The 27,763-nt window shown below is 43.3% G+C and overlaps 1 protein-coding gene across 2 annotated transcripts in view; it reads left to right on the top strand.

Annotated features, from left to right (window-relative positions):
• The first annotated feature begins 5,985 nt into the window (after nt 1–5,985).
• The window catches only part of JAG1 (jagged canonical Notch ligand 1), a 35,987-nt gene continuing 14,209 nt past the window's right edge, over nt 5,986–27,763 (top strand). The window contains exons 1-5 of one of the 2 annotated variants that reach the window (XM_075413491.1): nt 5,986–6,069; nt 6,951–7,256; nt 18,007–18,061; nt 23,529–23,783; nt 24,802–24,862. In XM_075413491.1, the coding sequence (XP_075269606.1) occupies nt 5,992–6,069; nt 6,951–7,256; nt 18,007–18,061; nt 23,529–23,783; nt 24,802–24,862 (755 nt within the window). In that variant the 5' untranslated portion in view covers nt 5,986–5,991. Of the gene's footprint in view, nt 6,070–6,297; nt 6,359–6,950; nt 7,257–18,006; nt 18,062–23,528; nt 23,784–24,801; nt 24,863–27,763 lie in introns of those variants that run through there. The other variant, XM_075413492.1, reaches the window with a different exon arrangement.

Here is a 27,763-nt window from a genome sequence, read left to right as displayed (position 1 = left end):
GACCTTGTCTTCTATACCACCAGGGATGCTAGCCACCCTCTGTGCTTTATCTAAAAATATTTAGCTGATACAAGCGGGTTCCTTCTGCCAGTGAGCAGGCAGTGCCAAGGGACTAGACAAACACAGGCCATTTTGCCACTGTATATACCCCTAACACTGGAGAAATGTTTCCCCTGTAGATCAGCTGTGTCACTCCCACCCACCCAACTTTGAGGGTCAACTCACTGACCATTCCAGCATGTTACTTAAGCACATCCCTAACTTAAAGTTTTTTTGTTCCTTGATTTAGGCACATTTATATTTTGGGCTGAATTTGGATTTTAGTAATCCTAATTCCTCTAAATGCTCCTTCATGCCAAATGAAGGAACTCCCTTTACATCCCCATGCAAGAGTAGGTAAACTCAAGGCCCAGAATATTAGCTCAGCCATGGAATAACGGTGGACAAGGGCAAGAAGTCATATACTGTACACCCAAATTTAAATTTGCTAATTGCAGCCCTCTTCTTTTTAGTCATTTCCTTGGCCAAATGGCACCCCTGTATTCTTCAGTCTTGCATCCTTAGGATCATTTGTGATTGAGAACATATTGAAAACATATGCATTTAACAATGAAGATAAAACAATCTACATGAAAAGAAAACTTCAGACATTTTGATGCTTTCGTAACAAGAAACTGAAACTTGATCTGAGCACTTACTCAATAAAACTGGCTAAAAGAAGTGCCCTTGCAGAAAACGGTGAGGAAAACCCTACCAGAAACTTAAAATCATCCATTGTTTATTGGAGGCAGGCCTCAGCCTAGGTTTCAGCGCAGCCTTTTCTACGACTTACAGGAATAGCTGAGGTTACTGCTTATCAAATGAAAGTGTCATCCGTGACAGATGTGCCAGCACTGCTCAGTGTCATAGTCTTTGCACCTACTGGAAGCTACTCTAGCTTGATAAGATGTACCCCTACTCAGACCTAAAACAGTAGTCTCAGCTCTCTCCGATTTTTAGAAAGCAGGGATTTGCGATCAAATCACTGGTGTATAGGAATCCCACCACTGGGGAGGATAACTGAAGGACAAAGCAATTGGATTCACAGGTTAACATGGAGGTATCCGATCCTTGAAGGGTTAACAGAGAAACAACCAGAAAGCAGGTTTTATATGCATATAAATAAAGAAAACTGAAGGTGAAACAGTACTGTTCTCTGCAATGGAGTAAGATCTCAATTTTAAGCTGTGACAAAAGGCAATGATGTTATGGATTCAGTTAATTACAGCTGGATAAAACTTAAAAGTTCTAAAATAGACGTATTTTTTGGCTCTACAACTTCTGTTTCAAGTACTTAACTGGTTCTCACTACAGTCATTTCTGAGTACCCCACAGTCTTTCATTTTTGCTGTTCTCAGAGTATCCTCTGAATTATATTTAGTGCCTCATTGTAATTCCAGGGAGCTAAGGTAAAGAAAAACTAAGGTGGGAATTTCAAAGTCACAAAACACACATGCACAATATACACAATGGGGCTTTGAAATTTTAATTCTCTTAAGCAACATGCTCCAGGGAAAGAGGAAAGTAAGTGCTCGTAGCAGCAAACTGGATTTGGGTCTCTGGTCACTAGAGCATCCTCTTCTCCAAAATCTTTTGTGACATTTGGAAAGCCTGCCTAGAGACACAGCTTTAAGAAATTGCCTGACTCCAAAGAACTGAAGTTTTTATGGAAGCAGGCATGCACTGCTCAGTGTTTGGTAAACTGTGCTCTTTATCCTAACCTCTGCCACTTGCTCAGCTTTCTCATCAGAGGTAGTTTTCTCTCCTGATATATTTGTGAAATCGTCTAACGCGGGGTGTGGCCTCCCCACAAAACACTTTCTAATTAGTTTCTAAACATTAAATGAGTATGGAAGTGCCATTCCCATTCCACTCAGGTGATGAAAAGCTTTACAGGAGTTCAGTCTCACTTTGTAATTAGCGAAATTAGCTTTCTAAGTTTAGATCACTCAACTGTGCAAATGGGTTCATCTGCTGGAATGTGTTGCTCTGCAATGTGTGTCAGCCAAGCAGCACGGCACAGTCCCTATCTCTGCCTCCGTGACACTCGCCCAAGTGCGGAGGTCAGTTGCAGTACAGCAAGAGGAAAATAAAGTGTTATGGGTATATTATAGGAAAGCCCTTATCTAAAAGCTTACTCCTCTGTGACTGACTGTAGTGATACATTCTTCTTGCAATAGGGAAGCTTAACTCCTAGATAAAGGATTATCCAAGTGGATGAAATTTTCACTCTTTCACTCAGTTTGCCCAGAATTACACCTAAAACTGCAACAAATGAACTTCAGAGGGTGGCTAATTTCAAGAAGAAAAACTACTTTTATAAAAATAGAGGGGAAGGTCATCAAGCTTTATGAATTCCTTATGACTACAGATTCCACATTTCAACAGATTCTTTTCTGGTAGCCCTTTCTACTGGTTTATTGAAGGCTGGTGCAGGGTTAGGGCGCCATGATTATGCAACCGTCTAGATCTGCATTACAGTAGCAAACAAAAGTTCAGTCACTGACTTGACAATGAGATACATCAGGTCCCTGAACGAAGAATTTTTCTAGAGGCGCCATTCTAAGCTTACCTTCAGGTATCACAAATCTAAGGAAATCCTGTGGGATTGTTCACAGCCATGATTCAATGAGTCACTGAGCTTTAAAAGGAAATTTCAACTTTCCTAACACAAAGATTTGACTTTGTGATGCCTGACCCTCGTAAGCCAGGCGCTCCCTCTAAAGGCTGTGATCCTCGTCCCACTGAAGTCCTGGGCATTCTCCCAGTGGCTTCAGTGAAGCGGGATCTAACTCTGTATTAGGGAACTGGTTCAGGCCTGAACAGAAGTGCTGTCTGTAACACCGGACCTTGGCACACTGGATGTTTATAACAGCTTCTAATGTGGATGTAATCTAATTATGTCAGGATAGGAAGACTAGCAGGAAGTAACTTTACGCAACATAAAAAGCTGAGTGCCAGACATTGAAAAGTTCTTCACCAGCCTCAAAGGAAGACACGTCGGCTCCACACCTCGTGAGACGTGGACATGCGCAAGCGGAGCATTGCAGCTGGAATTTTACATGCACAAGTTTCAGGCTACTCAAAGTAACTACAGTTCAGCAATACAGCAATTTGTATATTGCTGTATACATGGTGAAATAGGCATTTTAAAAAGATCCTCAGGCTGCATAATGCACCATGCTCAACTTGTTTTCAGTGCTGCTGTGCAGCAGCTAAAGATCTGGCCTTGAGACCTCAGTGAAGAAAAGCAGGAAATAGGACTTCAAGGGTGAAATTCCAACCTTAATGAGTGAAGGGGATCTTACTCCTGACTTCGATGAGGTCAAAATTTCTTTCAGGGCTGCAAGGGAGAGGGTTTGCAATGTGCTTCTGCACATGACACACTCTGCCTTGGTATACCTATCAGTAATACTTTGCGTCTCAAGACATTGGGAGGCTTAATTCATTCATGCTTGCAAAGCATTTTAAGTTGTTGGACGAGTAATTCTGTTGAAGGGCAGCTGCACTGCTGAGTCACAAGCACTGTGGGAGCCAGAACTCTGGATTTCCTAAGCAAACAGGTAGAGTAACCTTTTCCAGAAAGGCCAACTCCAGACCTGCCCTAAAGACACAGAGCATACCAGCAGGCAGCAGGGTATTTAAAGGCCCAGAGGAGCACATGTGTGGCACTCCTGAATGAGTGACATTTACATAGGCTGCAGCAGCTAAGCTACACCCGCTGAAAAAAAGAAGAGGCACTGGTTCTTGTATCACCAAACTGCAGCCGCTTTGTGGATAAAACACAATGAAGGTTTACCAGCCCAAGAAAAGTTAAGGGCTCCAAGTAAGGAAGAACTGATACTGCCAGAACTTCTGGGCTGAATGAGGCTGAGAGTTGTGTTCGGCAACCACGCACCTCACAGGCATGCCAGAATTGCTGGTATGTAATCTAAGTTTTGAACTCACGAACGGGAAGTGATCTGCAGGAGTCTGATGAAAGTATGAGCATGGTTCTAGTGTCAGGGGCACGAGTATTGCCAGCTTCACAGCCTTAGACACGCCGTAACAGGGCAGACCTCACCACAGCCAAGAACAAGCACGCACTTTGCTTTTGCCATAGGAAATGGAAACAAAGGAAATAAAATTAGGTCAGAAATCTCATTTTCCTCTATACCACTGACTCTGGTGTATAAAATAGACATTCACATATCTACTGCGCCAGATCAGGGTGAAATAGGAGATAGGGACGTAAGAATAGCTGTCCTGGGTCAGACCAAATGTCTTGCAGGCCAGGTTCCTGTCTCCAGTGCCTCAGGAAGAAAGGGACAGTGGTGCAGTGACAGCTCCCAGCACACTCACCCAACTTCTAGATCAGCGGTTCAGGGACTTCCCAGACTAGAGACAAAGTTAGGGCTTTGGGTTTTTTTTTTTTTTGCTCAATGCCCTTTGACACACGGCTCTTCCTCCGGGAGCTAGTCCAAACACTTTTTGCTACTGTGCAAACTGTTGGGCTTCTCAGTGTCCGGTGGCCAGGAGTCCCACAGGTAACCACCCGGCAGCGAGCCTCCAGACCCTGCTCCTGAAAGGATGTGGCTGACAAAGCTCAGCACTCACTTGGAAGCTGGATAGCCAGGGTATGCCTGAGGGAGCTGCTCAGCCAGCGCCGTCTCCCCCGGACTGATCAGCCCAAAGCTGTAGCTGAGGGATGTGCCCCACTTCTGGCTCTCTCCCTCCCGAACCACGGGAGATCTTCGGCGTGCGGCCTCGTGTTAAGGAGTCCCACGGGGGCGACTGCCGCCTCCGGTTCCCTCAGGAGAGCCGCCGGCCAGGGCAGCGGCCGCCACTTCGGAGACCGGGCCGTCGGTCCCTCCCTTTCCCCCCTCGGGGAGCGGGACCCGCTCCCGCGCAGCGCCATCCCCTCAGCGGCACCGCCGCCCCCTCAGCGGTCGCGCGCGCCCCCCCCGCGCGACGGCCCCGCTGCCTCAGGTAACGGCGGGCGGGAAGGCGGGCGGCTGCCGCTGGCCGAGGGCAGGGGAAGTTTTCGCCGCCAAAGCGACCCCAAAGGCTGCATTTTTCCTTCAGCCCGAGGAGGAAAGGGCTCCGCTCCCGGGTAGGCAGGGCCTGCACGTCTCCTCAGCGAGGCCGCGGCGGGCCGCTGCTCCAGGTAGCCCGGGAGGCACCTGCGGAAGGGGCTGCCCCGAGGGAGGCGGCGCGGCGCGGTGCAGCGGGCTACGACCCACGGGGCGGCCCGGGGCCGGGGCCCGCCGCCTCCCTCAGGAGGACCAGCCGCGGCCGGCTAGCCCTCCTCTCCGCGCCCGCCCCTCGGCCTCTTCTCCCGCCGGTACCTTCCTTCCCGCACTCCTGCCATTCCCCTCCTTTCCTCCTCCTCCTCGCCCTCCCGCCCCGTCCCTCATGCATATGGATGAACGCATGCGCGGGCGGGCGGCCTCCCCGCCTGCCGCCCTGGGCTAGATGAAGCCGAGCGGTGGCGGGGCTCCCAGACGGGCGGCCGGCTCGCGGGCGGTGTGTGCGCTGCATGTGCGCGCGCGCGCGCGTGTGTGTGTGTGTGCGCGCGTGTCTCGAGGGGGCGGGGGGCTCGCCGCGCAGTGGCCGGCGACCTGAAAGGAATAAAAGGAGCGGGATAATAATCGCAATAATAAAAGAAAAAAAAAAAAGAGAGAGAGCGAGAAAAGGGAAAGAAAAGAGGGAGGCGAGAGAATAAGGAGAATAAAAGGAGGCCGGGCTGCTTTGCATTGAAGACCGGGGCGCTATTGAAAGCGCTTGAAAAGCGGCGTTGTTCGGCGCGGGTGCGCGCCGCGGCCGGCGCGGTATATTAGAGCGGGGCGGCGGCGGGCAGCGGCAGCGGCGGCGCCTCCTCCTCCTTCACCCCTCCCGGCCCTCCCCGTCCCGGAGCAAGCGGCGGCGGCGGCCTGCAGGCAGGCGGGCAGGCAGCGCGGCGGCGGCGGCGGCATGCGTGCGGCCCGGCGGGCAGCCGCGGCGGCGTGTTCCCTCGTCCTGCTCCTGGCCCTGCTGGGGCTGCGGGCGAAGGTACGTACTTGGGCGTCCTGCGGGCCGCGGCCCCCGGCGGGAGCGGAGGGAGGGGGGGAGGGAGAGGACACCCCTCGGCAGGGATCGGACTCTCGGGTCCGCCGAGCGGAGCGGGCTGCGGTAACGCTGCTGCTTCTCTGCGGACCGCGGCTCCCGCAGCGATTGCGGTGGGCGGCTGTTCGGAAGCCCCAGCCTGGCGCGGGGCGCTGCGCAAAGCTGCTCCAGCGAGCGTGGAGTTACTGCTGTGAACTTTTCTGCGGGGAGGGCAAACGCAGAAACTCTCCTTGTAGTAAGACTTCATTCCCTAGGAACAACAAATACCATTTTTTTCTGAATTCTTTTTTTTTTTTTTTTTTAATGGGGTTAATTGCGGTACTCTTGGGGTGACTAATAAGCAGGGTCTGAACCTCAGCTGGGCAGCCTTGAGCAGGGAGGCTGCTTTCCCCGTGTCAGCTGCACCTCGGAGAAGGCAGAGGGGTTGCGTTTCCAGGGTGCTTTTAGCCACATTGTTTTGCAGGGTTTGCGCTCTCGGTGTGGTTTAGTTTTATTTCCTAACGATTTGGAAGCCTTCCTTATACACGCTGTTTTTTGCAGTTGGCACTTAAGGTTCTTTTTTAGCATTAATGGCATTATTTGGTTGGGATGATTTATGAGCTTTTCTTGTGGATGTCTGATAAGGAAAAGCTTGGAGCGGTTGCTTTGTTTTTTTAATATTATGCGTGTGCTTCTTGAAAGCGCACTTAAAATGACTTTCTCCTGCAGAGTTGCTGTAGGTTGCATTTGGGGATAAAAGTGGGGTAACTGTCTCTTTCTTGTTTTTGTTTTTTTCTTTGCTTTTTTTTTTTTTTCTTTCTCCTCCGGTTCTTTCTTGGGATGAACAGGTGACTTTAGCGTCGGGACAGTTCGAGTTGGAGATCTTATCCATGCAAAATGTGAATGGTGAACTGCAAAATGGAAATTGCTGTGATGGCACCCGAAACCCGGGAGATAGAAAATGCACCAGAGACGAGTGTGATACCTATTTTAAAGTTTGTCTGAAGGAGTATCAATCGCGGGTCACTGCTGGTGGTCCTTGCAGCTTCGGATCCAAATCCACTCCTGTCATCGGAGGAAATACCTTCAATTTAAAGTACAGCCGGAATAATGAAAAGAACCGGATTGTTATCCCTTTCAGCTTCGCCTGGCCGGTGAGTTGCATGGCCTGCTCTAGCTCTGCTTCTGTTGGACGGTGCTGTTTGAGATGGCTGTAGCTGAGCCGAGCTCTAACTTCTTGCACAGGGGGAGAGGAACCAGGAATGGGGAGGGAGCAGGCATCTTGGCAAGAGTATCAGGAATCTGCAGCACAGAAATGAGTAAAATGTGGTGGTGTTTTTGTTTGTGTTCCCTGGGGCTCACAATGCACAGTCTGTTAAATTTGAAAGTCAGATGTGCAGCGAGGGGGATCTAAATGGATCAGGGAAGCAAACCCAGTATCTCTGCACTTTACAGCATGAATAAGGCTCTTGAGACTTAGAAGGTCAGAAGTCCTTTTTTTTTTTTTTTCTTTTTTCCCCTAACCAGTGAAGTCTTGGGCTTAAGCCAAAAGAGCAATGGGTTAGGGGCTGTAGAGGGATCCCGTGTGAAAAGTGTGTGTCATAGCTGGCCTCCTTCCCTGGAGCATGTTTGGGAAGGCTTCCTGCTCCTCCCAAGGGGAAATCTCACTGCACTGCGTGGTGTTGATGGGAGCTGCTGTTGCTGCGCTTGATGAAATAGTTGTCAGCCTCCATGGGAAGCTTGCTATGTTTTCAGGTACTTGTAGACCCTAGAAGCTACAGACTGAGAAAAGCCTGGCCTTGGCTTTTGGTCCATTTCATCCACTCCTCCTCACAGTACACCTTTTTCTGGCTACTTGCCTCTGCGGTCCATAGATTCCAGCTTCCCTCTAGTTGTGTGCAAAACTCGATGTCTCAAGGAGGTGGGGCTCTTTGCCAGGCACTTTCCCAGCGTTGTCTGCTCTAGCAAATACCGGTCAGCCTTGTAGAGCAGTGAGATGGAGGAACGGGTGGTGATCCCTTTGTTAGCTGAAGCCTGCTTTGTTATTGGTCATGTAAAGCACAGTTGCTTAGACCTCAGTGCTGCTTGTTTCTTCTGGGGTGCTCAGGAGGCTTGAAGCTTTGATATGGTCAGCTCTGCAGAGGAGTCCCTACTTGGTCCTCAGTTTCTGTGCAGCATCTTTCCAAAATGGCCATCACTCAGGACAGACCCACAGATGCAGGCTCCAGGGCCATAGGGTTTCTGGACATAGAAGACTGCCATGGCCTTGGATGGCAGGAGGTGCATGTGGTATAAAAGCTGAAAGCTCCCAAATTTATGCTCCTAAAACTTGTATTTAGAGATCACCTAGGAAACAAAACTGTTTTTCCCCCCCTCGCCTTCTCCAAAGGTGCTGAGCAGACAGTTTCCCACTGACTGCCTTGGGATATGTTGATGTTCAGCAGTTTTGAAAATCCAGTCATCCTAACTTAGATGCCTAAGGTCATTTTTGCGAGGGGAGGAGGGCTCTTACATGCACGCATGGGAGGGGTGAATCTTGTTTCCGATCCTCTGTCACTGCTGGCGAGGCAGAAGCATGCGTAGACTTTCTCTTCCCTCTAGAGCTTGGCCCTTCCTAGTCAGATAAGGACTGGTTGCTGGGAGAGCCTGGACTTCTCGGGGGGGGGGGGGGGGGGGGGGGGGGGCGGGAATGGGGGAGCCTGCCCCGAAAGCATTGCTTCTCCGGTTGTAGTGTAGGCACCTACTTTGTAGTCCTACGGCCAAGTGCTGCAGGCAGCCATGTGTTCTTGAAATGTCCTGTGCTGCCTCCTACCTGCCCTCCTCTGTCAGTTGTGACTTCTGGAGTATTGAGGGCTGAAGCGGCAGAAGGGTGAAATCAAGTCTGCATTTTTAAGGAGATAGTATTACGAAGTACAATAGCAGAGTTAACAAAAGTATTCTCTGTTGGAAGTACAAGTCCGCCCTTTCTTTCTCTTTTCTGTTTTTTTCTAATGTGAAATGAGATAAAACTGTTATCAAATATGCCATCAAAGGGATAAAGGGCTTTGTAAAAATCTGAGGTATTTGAAGCTCTGCCAATGGCTGCAGTGCTTGTGCTGCAGATTTTTACTTTTTTCAGAAAAATCAGGTTCATCAAGGATTTTTTTGGTTTTGTAACTAGTCCCCTACCCTACTCCCAGTAATATAAGTGCCTTGAATCTGAAGATATGCATATGTATATAAAAATTATGTGAAAATTGAACATGTTCTTTCTAACAACCTCTCCTTTCATAGGGTTGGGAAGGGAAATCAGTCATAGAGGGTGGGGTTGGGGGGGTGGGGTCCGTGGGAGAAGTTTCTTAAGCTTGCCTGCATCTTAGTAAAAGAAAAAATGCTTCTATTGTCCTGCTAAATCTCATTGAGCACTGGAGTCCTTGAGCAGCAGCAGCGAAACTCCAGTGCAGCCTTTGAAATGTGTGAAACTTGACAACTTCAGACACTCTGGTTCCTAAAGCTGGATTTTTTGGAATAAACTTTTGCGTATGCCCATGAAGAAATGTACTTTTTGAGATGGTGATGATACTCTGTTTGCAATTATCAAGCCTGCATCCCAGCTTTAACTTCCATAGAACACAGCTTTTATGCTAGCTATTGTGACTTTAAAATGGCATTTGAACAAAAGAATATCTAATGTGGCAAAGCTCTTATTTATACTAAAATTGTGTACACAAATCATTCTAGGCATTTGGAAAGCTCTGCAGATAAAGTAGTAAACTTAATTAGTCCACTCAAATCTGATGCTGAAATTTCAGAACTGAAAAAAAATTTCTTTAGATGGGTGAATACTGTTGACTTTGATAAATGCAATGCTAATCTCAAGCTTTTACGAATGTGGCTAATTGTGAAAGTTGTCTTTGAATACATCCAACTGAAAATTACAGTAATGGTAATAGGAGCTAGACAGAAATGTTAATCATATTGCACTTGAAAATTCGTGCTCGACTCTGAATATGTATTGTTTGTGTTCTGTCTGAGGGAGGCTTTTCTTGGATGTTCCATCTTGAGTCAGTAATGCTAAGAAGTCTTGTTGCCTTGACTACTTTAAAAAAAACAACAAAAAAACCCCAACTTTTCCCATGGCAAGCTGCACCCTTATGCCGTTTGTGAAAAATAGGTATATTGCATTAGTGATCTTTATTCATCATGCAAGAAAGAAAGAAAAGAGAATGGTGTGCTTTAAATGTATTGTTAGATTTGGCTTGTAGTTGTAATGTAGATTTGAAGAGTCAGAGTCTTATTAATAACTTATGTGGTTTGCTCTTGTCAGTTTTGATATGTACCCCTGTGAGTAATGGGTATGGAGATGGTGGGCCATAAATTAAAATAAGTGATGGGAGGTTTGAGTGAGTTGCTAGGAAACGGGGCAGCAGACCAGCATAAGGGAACTAGAGTACATCAGAAAGCTGCCCCTGCAGTAGCTAGCAATTCTTTAGTAAATTGAAACAATAATAATGATGATGATGATTAAAAAAAAAATACACACAGTCTTGCTTCTTGCATTCATTTTGAGACCAGTGACTTTCTTAACAGGCAAACTTGGCTTATGAAGTCATATAGAAAAGTATGGAACAAAAGAATTTCCGTGTTCTGCTTGTCAATGTCTGTCTCAACAAGTTTTGTTTCATGGTAGACACATGCTCTTTTCTGACATAAATCAAATCTCCTGCCTTGCTTAAAGAATCCAAAGTGTGATGTCTGCTATACCTGAAGGGAGCTGTGCATGAAGTAACTAAGCAAAGCTTAGCACTACACTTTTCTTTTGTATTAAAGACAGATCTTCTGGAGGTTTAGCAAGACTGTGAGTAAGAAGGAGGTCAAACTTGGCAATTCCTTTGGTATGCACAGCTCCAATTTAGAATGGCTTGTTCATCCTGAAATTATGATCCTTGTAATTATTTAATATTGGGGCCAATTGCACCAACACACCAGGAAACTACTGAGATGGAAAAAAACCATCCAGCATCTAAATGACTTAAGCTTAAAATACAATTAAAAAGAGTTTTGAACATCTTATTTCAACCTTATTCTAAAAAATAGTCAGCCTTTCTCCTTTTTAATGACGATTCTTATTGCTACTGGTTCCTGAAGATGTGAAACATATTTTCTGGGTAGGCATTAGTTTTTTCTGGCAAGAAAGAGATAATGAAAGAGCTTTAGTGGTTTTTAAGCTTTGTGAACTCTGTCTTGACACAAGAGGCTTCCAAAATACTAATCTGCAGCTGATATTAAAGTAACAGCTTTTTGAATCTGAGAGAAAAATATCACTTCATTCAATTGCTTTTTTTTTTTTTTAACCCAGTAGTCACAGTCATAAAACTAAAGCTTGTTTTTTGATTTTGTTTTTCCCTCCCTCCAGTTAACTTTTTGAAAACTTATAGAAGCAAATTCTAGATATTGTTCAAGGTTTTCTTAAAGAATGCCTGATAAGTCGTCTTGGAGCATGGGCAGATCAGAAGAAATTTCTATAATAACAAAATGCATATTGATCAAATCCACACTGTGTCATTTATTGTTGGCTAATAAATTAAGAATAAATCTTCAGTACTCAAAGTGCAGTGTTTTGCCTAGGATTACTATACAAAATGGAGCTGAGAGTATTAAATGACATCTGAAGCATAATGAGCATCCACAAGGCTGTTTTTTCCTAGGACTGCAGAGAAGTGATGCATACATTTGGAGGTTTTGGACTTCTTGCATGTTCTTAAGAGTTATTTATGTTCCAGTCAGTTCAGAATTTCATCTTCCTGGTAAATCCATTTGACTGTATTACCATAATATGTCTAAAAATAAATCCTCATCCTGCCTGCTCCAAGAATTTTTGTTCTTGTTATAATAAAGGCCTGCTCCAGTTTAACTTCAGTGGCAGCTGCATTGGGACTGGCCGCTGAGGCTTATTCCTCAACTTTCTCAGACTGCATACGTCCAGCACTGTCAGCTTGTTTATGCAGCTGGAAGTCTGTGTGCCTGAAAATGAATGGTGTAAAATTGATACTTTATGCTTAAAATTCTAGTTAACTCAAGGAGACTTACCTCTTCATTGCGGACTGAAGGCTGAAAGAGAAGTAAATTAGTTCTGAAGCTAGTAAAGTTGCCCCTTAGCTAATTGAGATGATGTGCCATGCAAGAGGCTTGCACTCTCATACATGGCACACCAACTTCAGTTCTTAAGTCTGATGCCCTGCAGTACATGCAAAAACCTTAAGCTGCAGGTGTTAAAAGTATTTCTGTGTAGACAATACTAGTGACAGGATTGGTTTTGAAAATTCAAACTGTACTTTGCGTTTCTGCTGATGGATAGAAGTTTTCTATGTTAGTTGACACAGTTCTAATAGTTTTAGCTGGTAACCCATATGCCTTAACATGGGGAAAGATGTCAAAACTAGAAGCTGTTGCATTCATTTGTTGTTAGTCTGTGGAGCTCATGGTTCTGTGGTCACTATTCTGCAGCATAAATTATACTCACTATTCTTGTAGTATACAGAAGAAACTGTAAAATGTGAATAGAAGTGGTTAAAGTGGTTTGTAAATAGTCAAACATCCAGAGTCCTTTACCAGCTCAACCCAGTTCTTATGCGCTTAGGTAAATAAGTAGAAAGGCTTCTTGTTCAGGCTTGCTCTATGTGAACCTGACTGTTTTGCTTGGCTGGCTACTAGGTATTCTCTCTATTAACCTTGCCACTCTTTTGTAACTGGTGCCTTTAATTATCAGTGCGATGCTTTAAACAGGTAGGGGGACTGATAAGAGCAGGTAATCTGCTTGTCGGGGAAGGTTGAAAGCAACCATTGACATCTTGGCCTCCCTGCTAGCCTTTGACAAGTGGGGCTCTGTGAGAAAATAACTCTGTAACGAGATAAGGTGCTGATTAAAATGCTGTTGTCGTATGATGCACCCTAGTAGCTGGGATCACTTAAAATCATTAGTTTAAAAAGAAATATAAAAGAAAAAAGACATGCTATACTTTTCTCTGTGATGGGTTTTTTTTTTGTTTGTTTTTTAAGGAGGGGAGGAGCGAAGATCCCAAGTTTCCCCACTCTATCCCTGTGCATTGTTTGGTTAATGCATGCAAGTTTTATGATTGGAATACATTGTAGTTTGGCCACCCAGACAGAGGCATTGACTGCTAATATTAACCAAGAACAATAGTGTGGCCATACTGACTGCAGTGAGGATTACAGAACATAATGGGGCCTATCCAAAAATAATGCTAATACAGGACAAGCAACAGGAAGCAGCAGTAGACTCAGCATTGCTCGGCTCCCAGACAAACCGTGGACTTACTTCACACAATGGCAACTTCAGCACATTACGTATTCACAGGATACTCATTATTCCAGCAGGCTTGCCAGATCAGAGATCAGCGTGGTTTACTGGATGCTTAAGCGTATGCATAGTTTGGATAGCGGTACTTTTGTGTCCTTCATCACTTGGTAGGAGGGTGGCAGTTGTATCGCAGAGAAGGTCTTGACTTTGGTTACTGGCTTGGCTTGTGCCAAGGCAGAAGGGGGTGGGGGGGAAGGGGGAGTCTCTCCTGGAAGCTGCTAGAATGGTTAAATTTGTTTTCATCTCTTCTCCTTTATGTGGCAATAAAGTGTTTACCGGTACTAACAGCAATGAAGAAACTACTCAAAATGAAAACTAAAGGAACAGTGTGCTCTGTTTTCGTGTGGGCATATTCTGATGAGGCTCCTGGCTGGGCTGCCTGTTTGAGGTTCAGCCTAGCTTTTGGCTGTGGACTCTGAGGGGCGAGATCATTACAGCTTAGAATCTGTTTATATGCACCGGGTTGAAAGAGTAGTAGCTTTATAGGTTGTTGCCTCATCCTTATGTAGGCTGGCCCAAAGAAGAGCTTCCTGATGATGTTGCATTTGACAAAGGCTTAAGAGGGTTAGGTTGTTTCCTTTCTTTTCCCACGTAAGTCTGTATCTCATCTGGATGAGGAACTAGTCATCTTCGACGCCTTTGAAGGAATATTCTGTTGTCAAAGGTGATTGGCTGACCATGGCATGACGTTGTGACACATCTGTATAGCGTCATTGTGACTTGTCATGTGGCAACAGGGGTACCCAAGTGAGAGTCATTTAGAGGAAGTGGTTTTGTGACTAGCCTTAACTCTTCTTAGATGCCCTCCTCCCTGGCCCTTGGGCACTTTGAAATACGCCTCAGTTTCCCTCTTCCCTATCTCACCCCCTTCCAGCTAGAAAGGAGGAGGGATTGCCAGAGCTCTTGGCAATTTGCTGTGGCAGCATGCCAGTCCCTTACCCTTCTTCCCTAGGATGCAGGCAGGGTGCGAGCACTGGTTCTCAAACTGGTCTTCACAGCTGTGTGTGGCTGGCAGAGCGTGAGGAGAACATTGCTGGGCTTAACCTGCTCTCCTTGTTTAGCAGAGGAGGAGCAAGCACAGCATTTAGAATGCAGACTTCCCACTGCATTTGTCTAGTCATGGTTTCACATGCTCAGCAAAGCGCTTGCATGATTTAACCACAAGGGCAGGAGGGAGAGAAGTTTGACTAGTTGCAGCCTCTTTCAAAAAGGAGGGAGTCCTTTCACTAATGTGCCTGATATTTTAATCTTGCCCTGTCCCGCTGACTCGCAGAATGCCTTTAGAAGCCAAAGCACAAAAACACTTCTTTTCTGGATGAAGGGAAGGAAGAAGGTAATCTAGCTGAGAGCTTTAAATGCCCTCTGCTTACCTGGAGCTGCTAGTATTTCATTTAAATAACTAGAAAAGAGGTTGCACTGCCCATTCAGACCCTTAAAAGGGACAGTTTCTGATGGATTTCAGAGTCTTCACAGTCTTTATTGAGTTGTATTCTCAATGGATGAAGACTAAATCAGTGTCTTTTCATTGAGGAAAATAGCTCTTGCGCGTTGGTGCATTCTTTGTTTTTTGGAGTGTGAACTTAACCATTTCCATCCTCTCACAGCTTAACTCATAGGAGTTTTGTTTAAAGTTGTCCATACTGCCTTTCAGTCCTCTGAGCTGAGCAGACTGTGGATGTTCTGCAAAGGGTGCCGGCTTGCTGTTCCTTTCAAGCTGCCTTTTCTCTCAAGCCAGAATCCCTGCCTCACGGTCAAGCTCAGGTTTACAGTGGCTAATTGGGTGTGACTCTGGAAAGTTCACTGCTGCCTTGTTGCCTAGGTCATTGCTTTGATGGAATAAGGTGCATGATGTGGAATTCTTGTGTCTGGATATATATATTTATTCAAAGATGGGCAGAGGTCATCTATGGGCATGGGAAAACTTAAACCTCTGTGTTGTAAGTAGTCATTCCTGAGATATCTGAATTGTTGATCTATAGAGTGGGGATGATACGCACTTTTAAAACATCTCGACAGTGCAGTCTTTGCACACAACTGGGTTTCTGTTTTGTTTTGTTTTTTTGCAGGAGGAATTGGCTAGAGGTATGCAATAGTTGGATTGTTGAGGGGGGCTTTCTACTGTTGTTGTGGGGCTGTGGGTGTCTTGTGTGCCTTGTATTTAGAAGTGTTCCATCTTGAACACAAAGTCTTGTCCTTTCTCTGCCCCGTGCTGAGAGAGACAGAGACAAGAGATTAAACTGCCATTCTTTGTATGTCCCTTTTCAGGACAGGGATTCTTCACTTAAAATATTCAGATGAGGTGAGAGGGGGCACATAGAAACAAGGGAATTGCTAGGGTAGGTCTATTCTCCCTGCATTTTTTTTTTCCATCCAGTCAAGCAGAAGCGTCTTCTCTCTTTAAACAAACTCCTGTGTGGTGCTGGAAAGTGGTCACGCAAGTATCTAGCAACAGTAGCACTTAGAGCTAGGATTCAGCCTTTCCTTTCCTTAAGGGCTAGGTGTGTTGGTAAACAGTCCTGAGAACCAACCGGGAACTGTTGCTATGAGTTTAGACAAAATATCTTCCAAAACAATTATGCAAGTCCTAAAGGAAAACATCCCTAATTTTATTGGAAGTAGTGCTAGTTGCCATAATTCATTCTCTATAATATTTTTTTCAAGCTTGCAGTAACATGTTGTGCTTGTGTTTCTCAATGTTGGTAATTAAACCAGTGAGGAAGCACCCAAGATAGTGCAATCTATATCTGTAATGTGACTTTGAGTTCTATTCTGATTTTGTTTGTGTGGTTTTTTTGTTTTCATTTTTTTTTTTTTACCTCTGACTTGTGTAGGGACTTCTTAAATCTGCTTTAAATAATGTTAAAATGTTCATGCTGTGTTTTATTTTCAGAGTTTCTTTCAAGTTGACAGACTTTGTCTAGAATAGTAACAAATAACACGTAACTTTCATGAAATATTAACCCAAAATGGTTTGGGCCAATGGAGCCTCCTCATAGAAGTTCAGGCACATGTCTCGGCTTGCCCAGCTTTGCTTGTTTTTTGAAGCATTTTCCCACAGTTATCAGTGAACGAAATGGAATCCTAGTCTGCTTTGAATATGAAACATATTTAGGCTATATTCCAAGCTGGTGTCCATCACAAACGAGATTTTCATTCAGAGGCTGCATGCTGTGTGCAGTCGTGAGAAAACAGTCTGCTTCAACTCTTTCCCCCCCCCCCCCCAAGGAATTTGAGGTCTGCCTTGCACCTTGTAGTAGCTTATTCTCAGAACTATATTTTGGTTTCTGTTACAGAAAAGGTGTTAAGCGCTGCAGACCACAAATGAGCGGTGACTGAGTGCAGGTACAATTAGGAAGAAATAAACCTTATGGTACACAACAAAGTACACAACATAAACCTTACGGTACACAGCAAAGTATCAAAACACTTCATAGAGAAAGTTGTTACATTTATTACCTCATTTATAGTTATTATACTCTTTACTTTTCAAGTCTTTTTTTTTCTTATTTTTCCTCAGCATTTTGTTGGGGGGGGGGGGGGGGTGTTCTGTTTTTGAATCATTCTGTGAGTTTGGATATGGCTGGCTGAATGGCAATCTTGAAGGATACAGCCTGGATAATAATAATATCTCAGAGCAGAGCTGGGGGAGGAGAAGATGCTTTAATAGCTGTTGTTCTCCAGTTAGGTTTGAAGATAAAGGTGGTTTAGATGTAACAGCTGGCATCTTTCCAACCTGTGGAGTCACATCAGTTAGTTTATGCTTATGATTTTTATTACTGGAGTGCTAGAGAGCTCATTGGCGGATCAGTGCATCTGTAAATGTGACACGGGGTGGATAGCGCGTCTTTCCTTTCCCTGGTCTTCCGAATAGTCTGATCTTAGCCTTTGTTTTACTATGCTTCTCTCCCACCCCACCCCCTCCCGTATCCATCCGTTCTTCCCTCAGTTACCTGATACTTGTGGGAGCTGCAATGGCCCTCATGCAGACAAAGCGTTCAAAGGGGGTGCTGAAAAGCCAAGTCCCTAGAGATTGCTCTGTCAAAGCAGAGCACAGTAATCTTAGCAACACTTCTTGCTTTCAGGATGGTGGGGGGAAGGAACATCAAGACTACTTTTTTGTAACTGAAATTCTTTTGAAGCAGTTTTTGAGGGTGGGTGTTTGGTTTTGGGTTTTTTTGATGCTGCTATGCTAGCCCGATGTTTTCTGTCTTCCATGTGCAGTTCTTCCACGCATCCTTTATTGTGGCTACAGCATAGTGTCAAAGGCTGTACTTCCTGGTTAAGTACATAAGATGCATTAATGATGACAAAGATGAGCTATCCAAGGTGAAAGGTCTTCTAAGGCAGACTGGATAAGGTAGCTTACAGGGTTTCAAGAAGATCATGTTTGTCTCAAGTATAATCTATTACCTATTTATGTTTTCAAGTATTCCATTTTAGGGCAGAGATCAGGATTTTCTTTTTAATTTAAATTGGTTGTTCTTTTTTGTTTTGTTTTTCTTAGTCGTGTGGCTCTGAAACTAACTCTTGATTTCTCTTTGCAGAGATCCTACACGTTGCTTGTTGAGGCATGGGATTACAATGATAACAACTCTACTAGTAAGTACTCATTGCTCTGGTTTACTTAGTTGAGACACATACTAATTTCCGCTCCACTGAAAGGTCCTTGGTAATCAAACTAGGGTATGAGGAGAGGGAAAAACTCTCCCTCAGACGATTCGGAGCAACTGCTCCAGGCTTTGCAGCACTCTCTCTCCCTCACGTTGCCTTTAGAGGGTGAGTAGCTCGCTCACTTAGGCACCAACACTTTCATGCCTAAAAATAGGTGCTGTTAATTCCCTCTTTCTCCTTAGGGAGGATAGAAGCCAAGGGGTTTCTTCAGGTTTTTTGTTTGGATGGTTTTTTTAGGACTGATTTCAGAAGCCTAAATCCTGTTGACTTGGGACCTTTCTATAAACTATGTAATTCTCAAATCTGAACACACTGCTTTAAAAAAAAAAAAATTGTAAGGCTTGATCTAAATATCCATCTAATAACTGTAGGTGAGAAACAGGAATCAATACCAGCTCTTACTTGGGAGCTGGATGTCTAGGGATTTATATTCAGGGGCTGAAAAATACTTACCAGACACCATGTGGTAGAGCTGGCTGAAAATCAGTGGTGGGAATCTTTTGCCTGGAATGTCTCTGGTTGGTTACAGAAACTTTCTGCTAAGATTTTCCTGTTGGCTAGAGGAAGCTGTGTAGAGTCGCTTGGCATATGAGCTGTTCTGCTTATTGCCTGCTGTTACTGAAGGAGGTGGGCAAAATTAGCTCTATTTTCAATCTAAGGCTTTAGCACGGTGTGGTAAAAGCCACAGGGGAAAGTATGAATCTGAACTCATAAACCTTTTGTTGACACAACAAGCCTTTTCCTTTAACAAGGAGGCAGCAACACTGTGGCCCATCTTACACAAATCTTATAACAGGTTCTTGTAGTCTATTTTGGAATGCCAAGTGACAGCCACATAGTAATGAAATCGACTTCATGAAAGGTCTTGTACAAGTGTGCACAATGCTGTGGTTTTATGTTTTAATTGGTGAGGAGTACACTGCTTGGGAATGGCCTTTGAGTCTGAGAACCTTTCTGCATGGATCTGCTTTTTAATTATTTTTTTTTTTTAATATACATGGGATGTCCTGTTAGTTCTTGGCCCTAGATGACAAGTTGTCAACTGCAAATGATTTATGTGACCTGTCAGTGACAGCCATGGTTTGCTTTACAACCTGCCACATTCAACACTGGCAGTACCTGCGATTTCAAGCCCTACAACAGCACAGCCATGGAGCAGTGGCTGGGAAGCTTCTTGACTCTTGACTGTGGAGTGTTTTATGGAGGAGCAGAAAATAAATTGCTACAGCAGCAGAGTTGTATTAAAAATGGAAGACGCCTGAATTAAAAATTAAGGTCTTGTTTACAATAGGATCTGACAGTTTTTTTCAGACTGGATCTCTGCCACTTTTACTATTATTAGAGCTCATCTTTTTTCATGAAACAACTGCATTTCCAAAGCTACACAATGAACCCTTTCTTTGCTTTCATGTTCTGGAAGTACAATTGTCTTCAGACAAAATTGCCTCATTTCTCAGCAGTGCATTTGACCAAGTGCAGACATGTTCTTGCATATGTTCCTGATTTGCATTCCTGCACTAACTTTGCTGTCACATATCCATCTGTAGCTCACGTCAGTCACTGTACTGTACAAAGCTTTTCCTTTTTACTGCATCACTTCACTTACAGGCAGTGTTCCCATAGCTGAAGAATAAGTCTTGAAGAATTAGTTAATAAAATCGTTAGAATTAAACAATTGTTATCATATTAAGTGATGAGTATTTGTTTTTTGATGTCCAGGATTTTCCTTTACCCTAATTAGTACTGGATTGTGAGGACTCTGTGAGAGCTCTCAAAAAAAAAAAAAAAAAAGTGGATTTAGTAGGCTTTGTGTAACTTTTCAATAACTCTAGCACCCTCTGATCAATGCAGTCATTAGGAGATCCTAGAGTGGATGCTTCCTTCCCCCCTCTACATTCCACTCCTCCTACGTTCCTTTACCACATACTCTCTCTTGTCTCCCTTCCAAGAGTGGCTTGCAGTTAAATTCTGGCCCTGTTGAAACTGATGAGAATCGTGCTTTGTTGGAGCCAAGATTTAACTTAAATGGTTTCCTTACTCTGGTTCTTGTCTAAATGCCATCTTGCTACTGTCGCTTCATATAGAAAGCTGATGGGGCTTACATTGCATCTCAAACTACGGAAAAGAGCTATTGTAAATTACTGGTATCAGTTGCAAGTGAATTCCAGTTGGGCGCAAGAGACTTCAGCACAATGTAAACCAAGCCATAGCTGGAACTTGTCTGAAACAAAGACTTGCAGAAATAACTGTGGTGTCCACCCAAACTGCTTAGAGGAGCCTGGGCTTTTTTGTTGTTTGTTTCCTGATGATGGGTAGTTATAATTTCAAGAAACAGGACCACTGAAAAGCAAAGGTGGACAGTCAAAATAGCTGATTTCCCTGTGCCTAAAACCTTTGATACAGTCGCCCACTGAATAAGGAGACGGGTTAATAGCTTTGAAGTGTAGCCACAAAAAGTGAATGAAACCAACAAACTCTCTGACAGTGCAGTGCAGAGTGGAAGCTAAAGATATACAGAAAGCCTCTCTCTTCCACTTCATCAATTTCTAATTGGTTAATGTTTCCTCTAAGCTTTCTTTCAAAGCATGAGATTCCAAGTCAGATGATGTCAGGGTGGTTAGGAAGATCGCTTTCTTTCAAGCCTGGCTGACTGCTTCTTTTTATTTACTTAACCAGTCTGCTGCTTTGGGATTGCTTACTATAAAACTTAAAACACTGTCGGTGCTGGCTAAGAATGGAAGAGTTGTTGCAATGCCTTCCCTGAAGTCTGGGTCAGCACACTTGTGTAAGTGCATACTGACAGGTGAGACTAGGGAAGGGTGGAGAAATTTTTGTACAAGAAGAAACATGCCAATACATCATTGTGAAAGCTGTGGGTGATGGCTAATGGAAAGGGATAAGTCTGTGAGACCTTCCTTGAATTTAAATGTATGGTGGTAGCTTTATAATGTGTATCAAATGAAAGGCATTTTAGCTATGATCCAAGGTAAAATAGCATCTGGGTTTCATCTAGGCCCTTAAAAAAATAGTCAAGTGGACTAATAATGATGTTTCCATTTGAGTTCAGCCTGTGGTTAAGGACTCAAAAGAGCCGGTGGCTGGTGCGAGATGTCATAGACATACAGCAAGGACATGCTTCTAATGAGCTGGCAGATAGGGGAAGAATGATAAAGCAGAGGCAAGAGGAAAGATCTCTTTTTTTCGAAGGCGGTTGTCTTTCTGGTGCCAAGGCCTGAAATAGTTGTCAGTGGCATGTTCCTAACTGGGAACAGGAACAGACTGGAAAAGCAAGAGAGTGTGTGTGTGTGTATGTGGAGGGGGGGGGGCGTGGTTTGCAAAACTAAATGGAGTGTTATTCTCCTTTTTCTTCTGCCACTTACAGGAGAAAAGGATAGAGTTGTTTTACTTGCAAGAAATAGGATGTCTATGCACAGACTTGGTATTTGGGGAAATGCAGTTGCTTTCCAGCTGTGCTGTAGATGGGGTGTAATCTTGGCAAGACCAGCAAAGCCATCTCCAGCATGCATGAGTGGAACTATAATCGCTTGACTAGCTCCATTCAAGGCGAATAGATATGCATCTGCTTAAGTACCTCTTAGAATTAGTGAGTAATCTTGTTGATGAGATCTAAGAGCCTTACACCTGCACAGTACAGGATATGATATTGCTCTGGATATACCAGTATGGAAAAGTCCTTAGGCATCTACATGACTTGTGAATGGGAATTAAATTAATAAAGGCCTGCATGCATTTGAAAGTCTTTACACATAGATGTGGGGTTGGGGGCTTAATGCCAATGAATAATAAAAACTTACTTAAATGGAAAATATTATAGAACCAGAAATACCAGAAGGTGAAGAAGTAGTTGTTGCCCTCAATTTCACACTGTAAACACTTAATAAATGCTGTAGTCTCAAGACGAGAATACCCCAGAAATGGGTAAGTGCTTACAGTATCTGTGTATGGACACTCTCCTGTGGTTTTGCAGCAAGTGCTTTGACTTAACTTTCTTTCAGAGCTGCAGACAAGCAGGCAGAATCTAGTGGTGAAGTGATGAAGAGTGTTGTCTGAGGCTTGAGAAGCCTGTTTGGAAGTTCTTTTTGAAAGCTACAAATCAAAGGTCCTTAGCAGTACATTTAAAAGTATTTTAGATTAAAAACTGCACATGTGTCATCTTAAGCTTTATGTAGCAACTTCATTAGTCTTCAGCTCTGCCTTATGTAAAATCCCCAAACTTTCTTTTGTAATTGTTGGAAGAACAAGCTGAACATCTGTACATTTTAATTCTTAACACTTGAATGTGCCGGTACTTCACAGACTACTTTCTAAGACATCATTGGCAAACTGCCCTTCTATCTAAAATTCTTCTGTCGCTGGATTATGCTCCCGTATACAGAACAGTGTAGCCTGGTCCTTATTTTTGTTTTTGTACTATGTCTGCAAGGATATTTTGGCTGTTTTATGATAAACTTTCAGTTGGCAGTCAAGTGCTTGCTAGCAGCAGGTCGTAAGGCAGTGTCAGACCATTTAAGTCACAAGACCTGGACTACAAAGTGAAATATCACAGATATATACAATGTTCCAAGCTAATGTGAAATATTATTATTTCAAGCCATAATTTAGACAGTTGTAGAGCTCTAAAAGCCAGAAGACTTTTGCTGGAACTAAATGTCAAGTACATAGTCTAAACTTTCAAATGCTCTATAGAGAGAAGGGGGATCTATAGCACATACATGCAGTAATTTGACTTCTCTGCTTCGAGCTCTGGTAGTCTTGAATTTTTGCTGTCAGTTAACATCTGAAGAGAGAACTTCCACCGTATTTCTCAGCCAAAACCTAGTGAGATCACTAATGTCGTCTGAATGCCAGAGTTGCTAGTTTTCAATTTAGTGTTTACACCAGAGTCCTAGAAAGCTGCAAACTTTCATGGTGCTTATGTTCAGTTTGTAGGCATTGGTTTATTAGGCTATTGCAGTACGACGTTTTCATAAATATTCCAGTTAAAAACAAAACTAGTACCATTAATAGAGAAGCCTGGAAAACCCAATTATGTACCAATCTATTGGAGCTAGAAGTAAAAGCAGCTGAATTTACTTTAATCACAAACTGTATGATTCTTATTGGATGTCCTTACAGTGCAAAAGAGGTAAGTGATTGGCAGTAACCTAACAGTCTCTTTTGATTTCAAGTTTTGTTCAGTTTGATAAGGCTGCATGTGTGTTTCAGTTAATGGTTTGTAGCTCCAGCGCAGCCTTACCTTACACTCTAAAACAGAAGATTAATAAAAACAACTGGCTACCTCCCAGAGTCTTGCCTCCAAAGCTAGTGAGCTGTGATGTGGGAGGTGATGATACCTAAATGAAGTCTTAACTCTGACATCTCTTCTGACTTCTAGATCCTGATCACATTATTGAGAAGGCATCCCACTCTGGCATGATCAATCCAAGCCGTCAATGGCAGACTTTGAAACACAATGCAGGAGTTGCCCACTTTGAGTATCAAATCCGCGTGACTTGTGCAGAACATTACTATGGCTTTGGCTGCAACAAATTTTGTCGACCAAGAGATGACTTCTTCACTCATCATACCTGTGACCAGAATGGCAACAAAACCTGCTTGGAAGGCTGGATGGGACCAGAATGCAACAAAGGTTTGTGACGAATGCTCGACCCTGAAACAATCGGCAGGCTTGGATAGGATTTGAGTGCATTGCATCCAGGTTGCGGTTCAGTGGTGAGCTTATGCAGACAGCAGGGCTAAGGACTGATGGGACAGCAACTAACTCCTTACAAAGAGAACTAGGGGCAGGAGAAGACTAGTTTCTGCCTTGTTTTAAAATCTTGGAGAGGTCTGACAAGTACTGGGCACTTAGTAGATGTGTGCTTTCTCTGATTATCCACATCTTTGCACTTGGGAAGAAAACCCAGGCCATTGACTTCAATGGGAGTTCTGCTGCTGACTTCAAAAAGGATTTCCCCTTTGGTGCAGAACTTCAAGACAAGCAGGAAGGAGAGACTTGTTTTAGAGCTGACCTGGCAAGTGTAAAGCTTCAGTGTTTGAAAAGTCTCAGGCTGTTTATTCTACTTAAGATGATGTTTAACATGTTTATTAGGGAATGGCAACTTTCTAGGTAACTTCAGAAGGAGAAAGCAGGACTCTGAATAGGAACAGACTATCAGCATGTCTTGCTGACTCAGTTTACCTGCAATTTGTATTGATGCTCATCGTAATATCCTGTCTGTTCAGAGATATGGCTCAAAAGTAAATCCAGAGTAGTCAAAAGTTGCTTCGAATTAGATGTAAAGCCAGGGAGAGTGGGCCAGTTCACCTGCAAAAGACAGAGAAAGGAAACCTGTAGACTCGAAGTGACTTGAGCTCTCTAAAGCGAGACAGTTTCTCTGGCATAGAAACAATTCTTTGAACAGCATTGGGTACGATTTCTCTGCAAAACTCACTGATAAATTTCCTATCACAGGGACCCACCTACCTTGGTTTTCCTTCCAGTAGACTTCACACGAGAGACTTGTTAAACCCTTGGATTTAGTAGGATTACAATGCTAGTTAGAGATTAAAACATTCCCACGCGTGTGAAGATGCAGGAAGCGGGCAACATGCTGATACTTTTTCTTTTTTTTTTTTTTTTTTTTGTTGTTGTTTTGTTTTAACAGCTATTTGTCGTCAGGGATGTAGCCCCAAGCATGGTTCTTGCACAATTCCAGGAGAGTGCAGGTAAATGCTCCCTCTCCCTCCTGGTTTTCCCCCACCCCACCAAATAATTAAGTGATGCTAAACACAACAGGATTGGGGAGGGAGGGTGGATTTGGAGTCATGTTTTTGACCAGGGCTTATTATTCATGCTGACTTGCCCAGAATAAGGGGGGAGCAGGCTTTTAATGCACTGATAATTTCAAGAAGCTTTTGATTTGTTAAATGGTGGCAGTGGGGGGAGGGGGGTATGGGATAAATCGTGTGAATGCTGCCTAATGAGCACTAACTAATTGTTTCTGCATAAATAGTGCAAATGTTTTGTGGGTTGTTTTTTGTTTTTTTTAACAGCCTGATTAATAGGCCTTTTCAACTACAAGCTTGAAGTACAGTGTGGCTTTTCTGTCCTCTTCTCCCTTTCACTGTTTCTCCCTTCCTCCCTCCCACCCCCGGTTTCTTCCATCAGTAGGCAAAAGTCAAGCATTCTTTAGAATGGGATTAGTTAAATCTCTCGGTTCCTTTACCGTTGTGAGCAAGACTCCCAAGTGCAGATAGGTTAATAGCTAGGATGAAATCTTGTCAGTAGGCTCTGATGAATGCAGAATTTTGCTCCTGTGCTTTGAAGTCTGTTCTGTCCTGGCAAGGAGACAATGAAAAGCAGAGTTAATCCATAACCCAACAATTAAATGTTTGGAATGCCTCTAAATGTACAGCATATATTTACAGCACAGGGAGGTTTTCTCCCTTTACTAATAGAGTGTTAATGGATATTAAATGTGGGCATTCTTTATCAACAAACTGGTTGTAAGTTGCTTCATGTAACCCTTTATCACATCTGTTTATATGCAATAGGGAACTGAGGGCTTCTGAGATTACAAAATGTTGATATTGATCCTGTGTAGGAAGAGTTAAAAGTGAACCCTGGGTATTCACCAATAAAACACAGAAATATGAAGGAACAGAAAGCAATTTTTCTGCCTAACAAACATATTGATGGATTTTCTTTTGCATGAAATGGATTGCTTTTCTTTCTAGATAAGCTGTAGTTCAAACAAGAACGAAATCTGGGGTGACTGACAGACTATATTATAAAAGAGGCCAGCCAAAATAGTCAGTGGTTCATTCTTTCTTTCTGTCCCTGTAATCTATGCTTAAAAAAACCCCCCAGAAAATCATCAAGGAACGTTCTGAAAGTGAGGTAGGAAGTAACTTCCCATCCTCCACAAGAGACGTGGCAAAGTGAAAGTCAAGCCGCAGGATGGACTGTTGTAGGTTGTTCAGCGATTTTTAATGTTTAGCAGGACTGATACAAGCTGGTTAACCCCCAGAACACCAAATCTAAATCTTTTTTTAATTAAAAAAAAAAAAAAAGCCTAGCAAGTGGGGGGGGGGGGGGGGGTGTCAGATGAGAGGAGTTTATCAGTCAAGGCTACCAGTGATTTGTGCTTTTGTCATCAGAATAAACATGCCTTGTAGGGGTTGCTGTCTCCTAGTCAGAACAACAGGCTTTGTTTCCAGATTTTTTTTCTTTCCTTTCTCTTTCTAAGTCTCTTACCTCCCACTCACTGCCCAGACATGCACTAGTGCTCTTATTTACTCAAGGTGCAACTTTCCCACACTTGATTTGCATAGTCTTGAAACAATGCTGTCCTTCTGGTGCTTTCAGATAACTTCTGCTTGCCAAGTTAGACCAATATCTTTAAAGTGAACACAGAAACAAGATTTTATTTTCTTTTAAGTTTTGATGAGTCATATAGTCTGTATGTTACAAATGTAACAGAGTTCAAAAATAACATGCCAGCAGAAACTGCTCTGGGTTCTGGTACAATAGACAACTTGCAAACATTCTTCAAATATCCTTTTCCCTTTTGGTGCAAGTCACTTTCTTTTTAATGCAGGCCAGCCAGCAAAACCATATTTACTCATGAATCACCATACAAGGAAAGTCAACTTTAAATTTCCCATGAGAAACTGCTGCATACATATTATTAAACAAGAATTATTGCCATGAATCTTGTTCTGGAATTGATATCTGACACTTTTTTTTTTAAATGCCCATAGCCTTTATCCAATTTTGTTTGTTACACTTTGAAGATGATGTTTGAAGAAAGTTGTATCTTTGGCTCTAAAGCTTATGGCTTTTTTTCTGTGCGCGTGTTTTTTTGTTGGTTGTTTTTTTTTATTACTTGTTTCTCTTTACACTTGCTTTAAAGAAAACAAAAAAACCCCACCCCTTTGATTTGGTAGAAGGGAGTAAAATTATCAATTTGGATACCTGGTTTTGCAAGTGAGGTCCCTTAGCTTTGCTTGTGTGCAAGCTCACAGGCAGGTTGCTTTGAATGCAAAACAAATTTAAAAAGTATGTTCCTAAATTTTGATCTTTGTGCATTCTTTTTATATACCCTGTGCAGAAGGATTTTCCATGAGCTACTTGAGAGGGGTTGTTTTGCCTGATCTGGTTTTCTTTCATGTTCTTTGCAGGCAAAGACACATAAGTTGAACTAGTTTGGGTTTGGTTTTTTTAACACACAAACTAGTAAGAATTTCCCATTGACTTTGAATAGGCTGCTATTGAAATAGCTATTTGAAAAAAATTAATTAGGATGCAGTTTGTCACCTGAGATTTTTAGAAGGGAAGTCGGACTTACCACTGGCTGTATGTGATTACCCATTGGATAGATCCTTGTAGTTTTTTCCCGTGAGGAGAAATTGCCAGCTGAAGAGTGGTGGTGGGGTTTATAAATAGAAAGCTTAGCTGACTTCTGTACAGATGAGGTTTGTTTTCATAATTTAGTGACAGCTTAGTGCATTATTGCTGCTGATTAATTACTTTCAGGACCTGTTAATGAAATACAGTACCTCAACAAACCCTTGCTTTCATTTTCAACTTGTTTTCCTTGTTTCTATCTATAGATCCGCTTTAAT

This window comes from Opisthocomus hoazin, chromosome 2 (genome assembly GCF_030867145.1).
Source record: "Opisthocomus hoazin isolate bOpiHoa1 chromosome 2, bOpiHoa1.hap1, whole genome shotgun sequence".
Classification (NCBI taxonomy): Eukaryota; Metazoa; Chordata; class Aves; order Opisthocomiformes; family Opisthocomidae; genus Opisthocomus; species Opisthocomus hoazin.
Note: the sequence above shows the minus strand (reverse complement) of the source record. Positions and strands in the feature narration are given on the sequence as shown.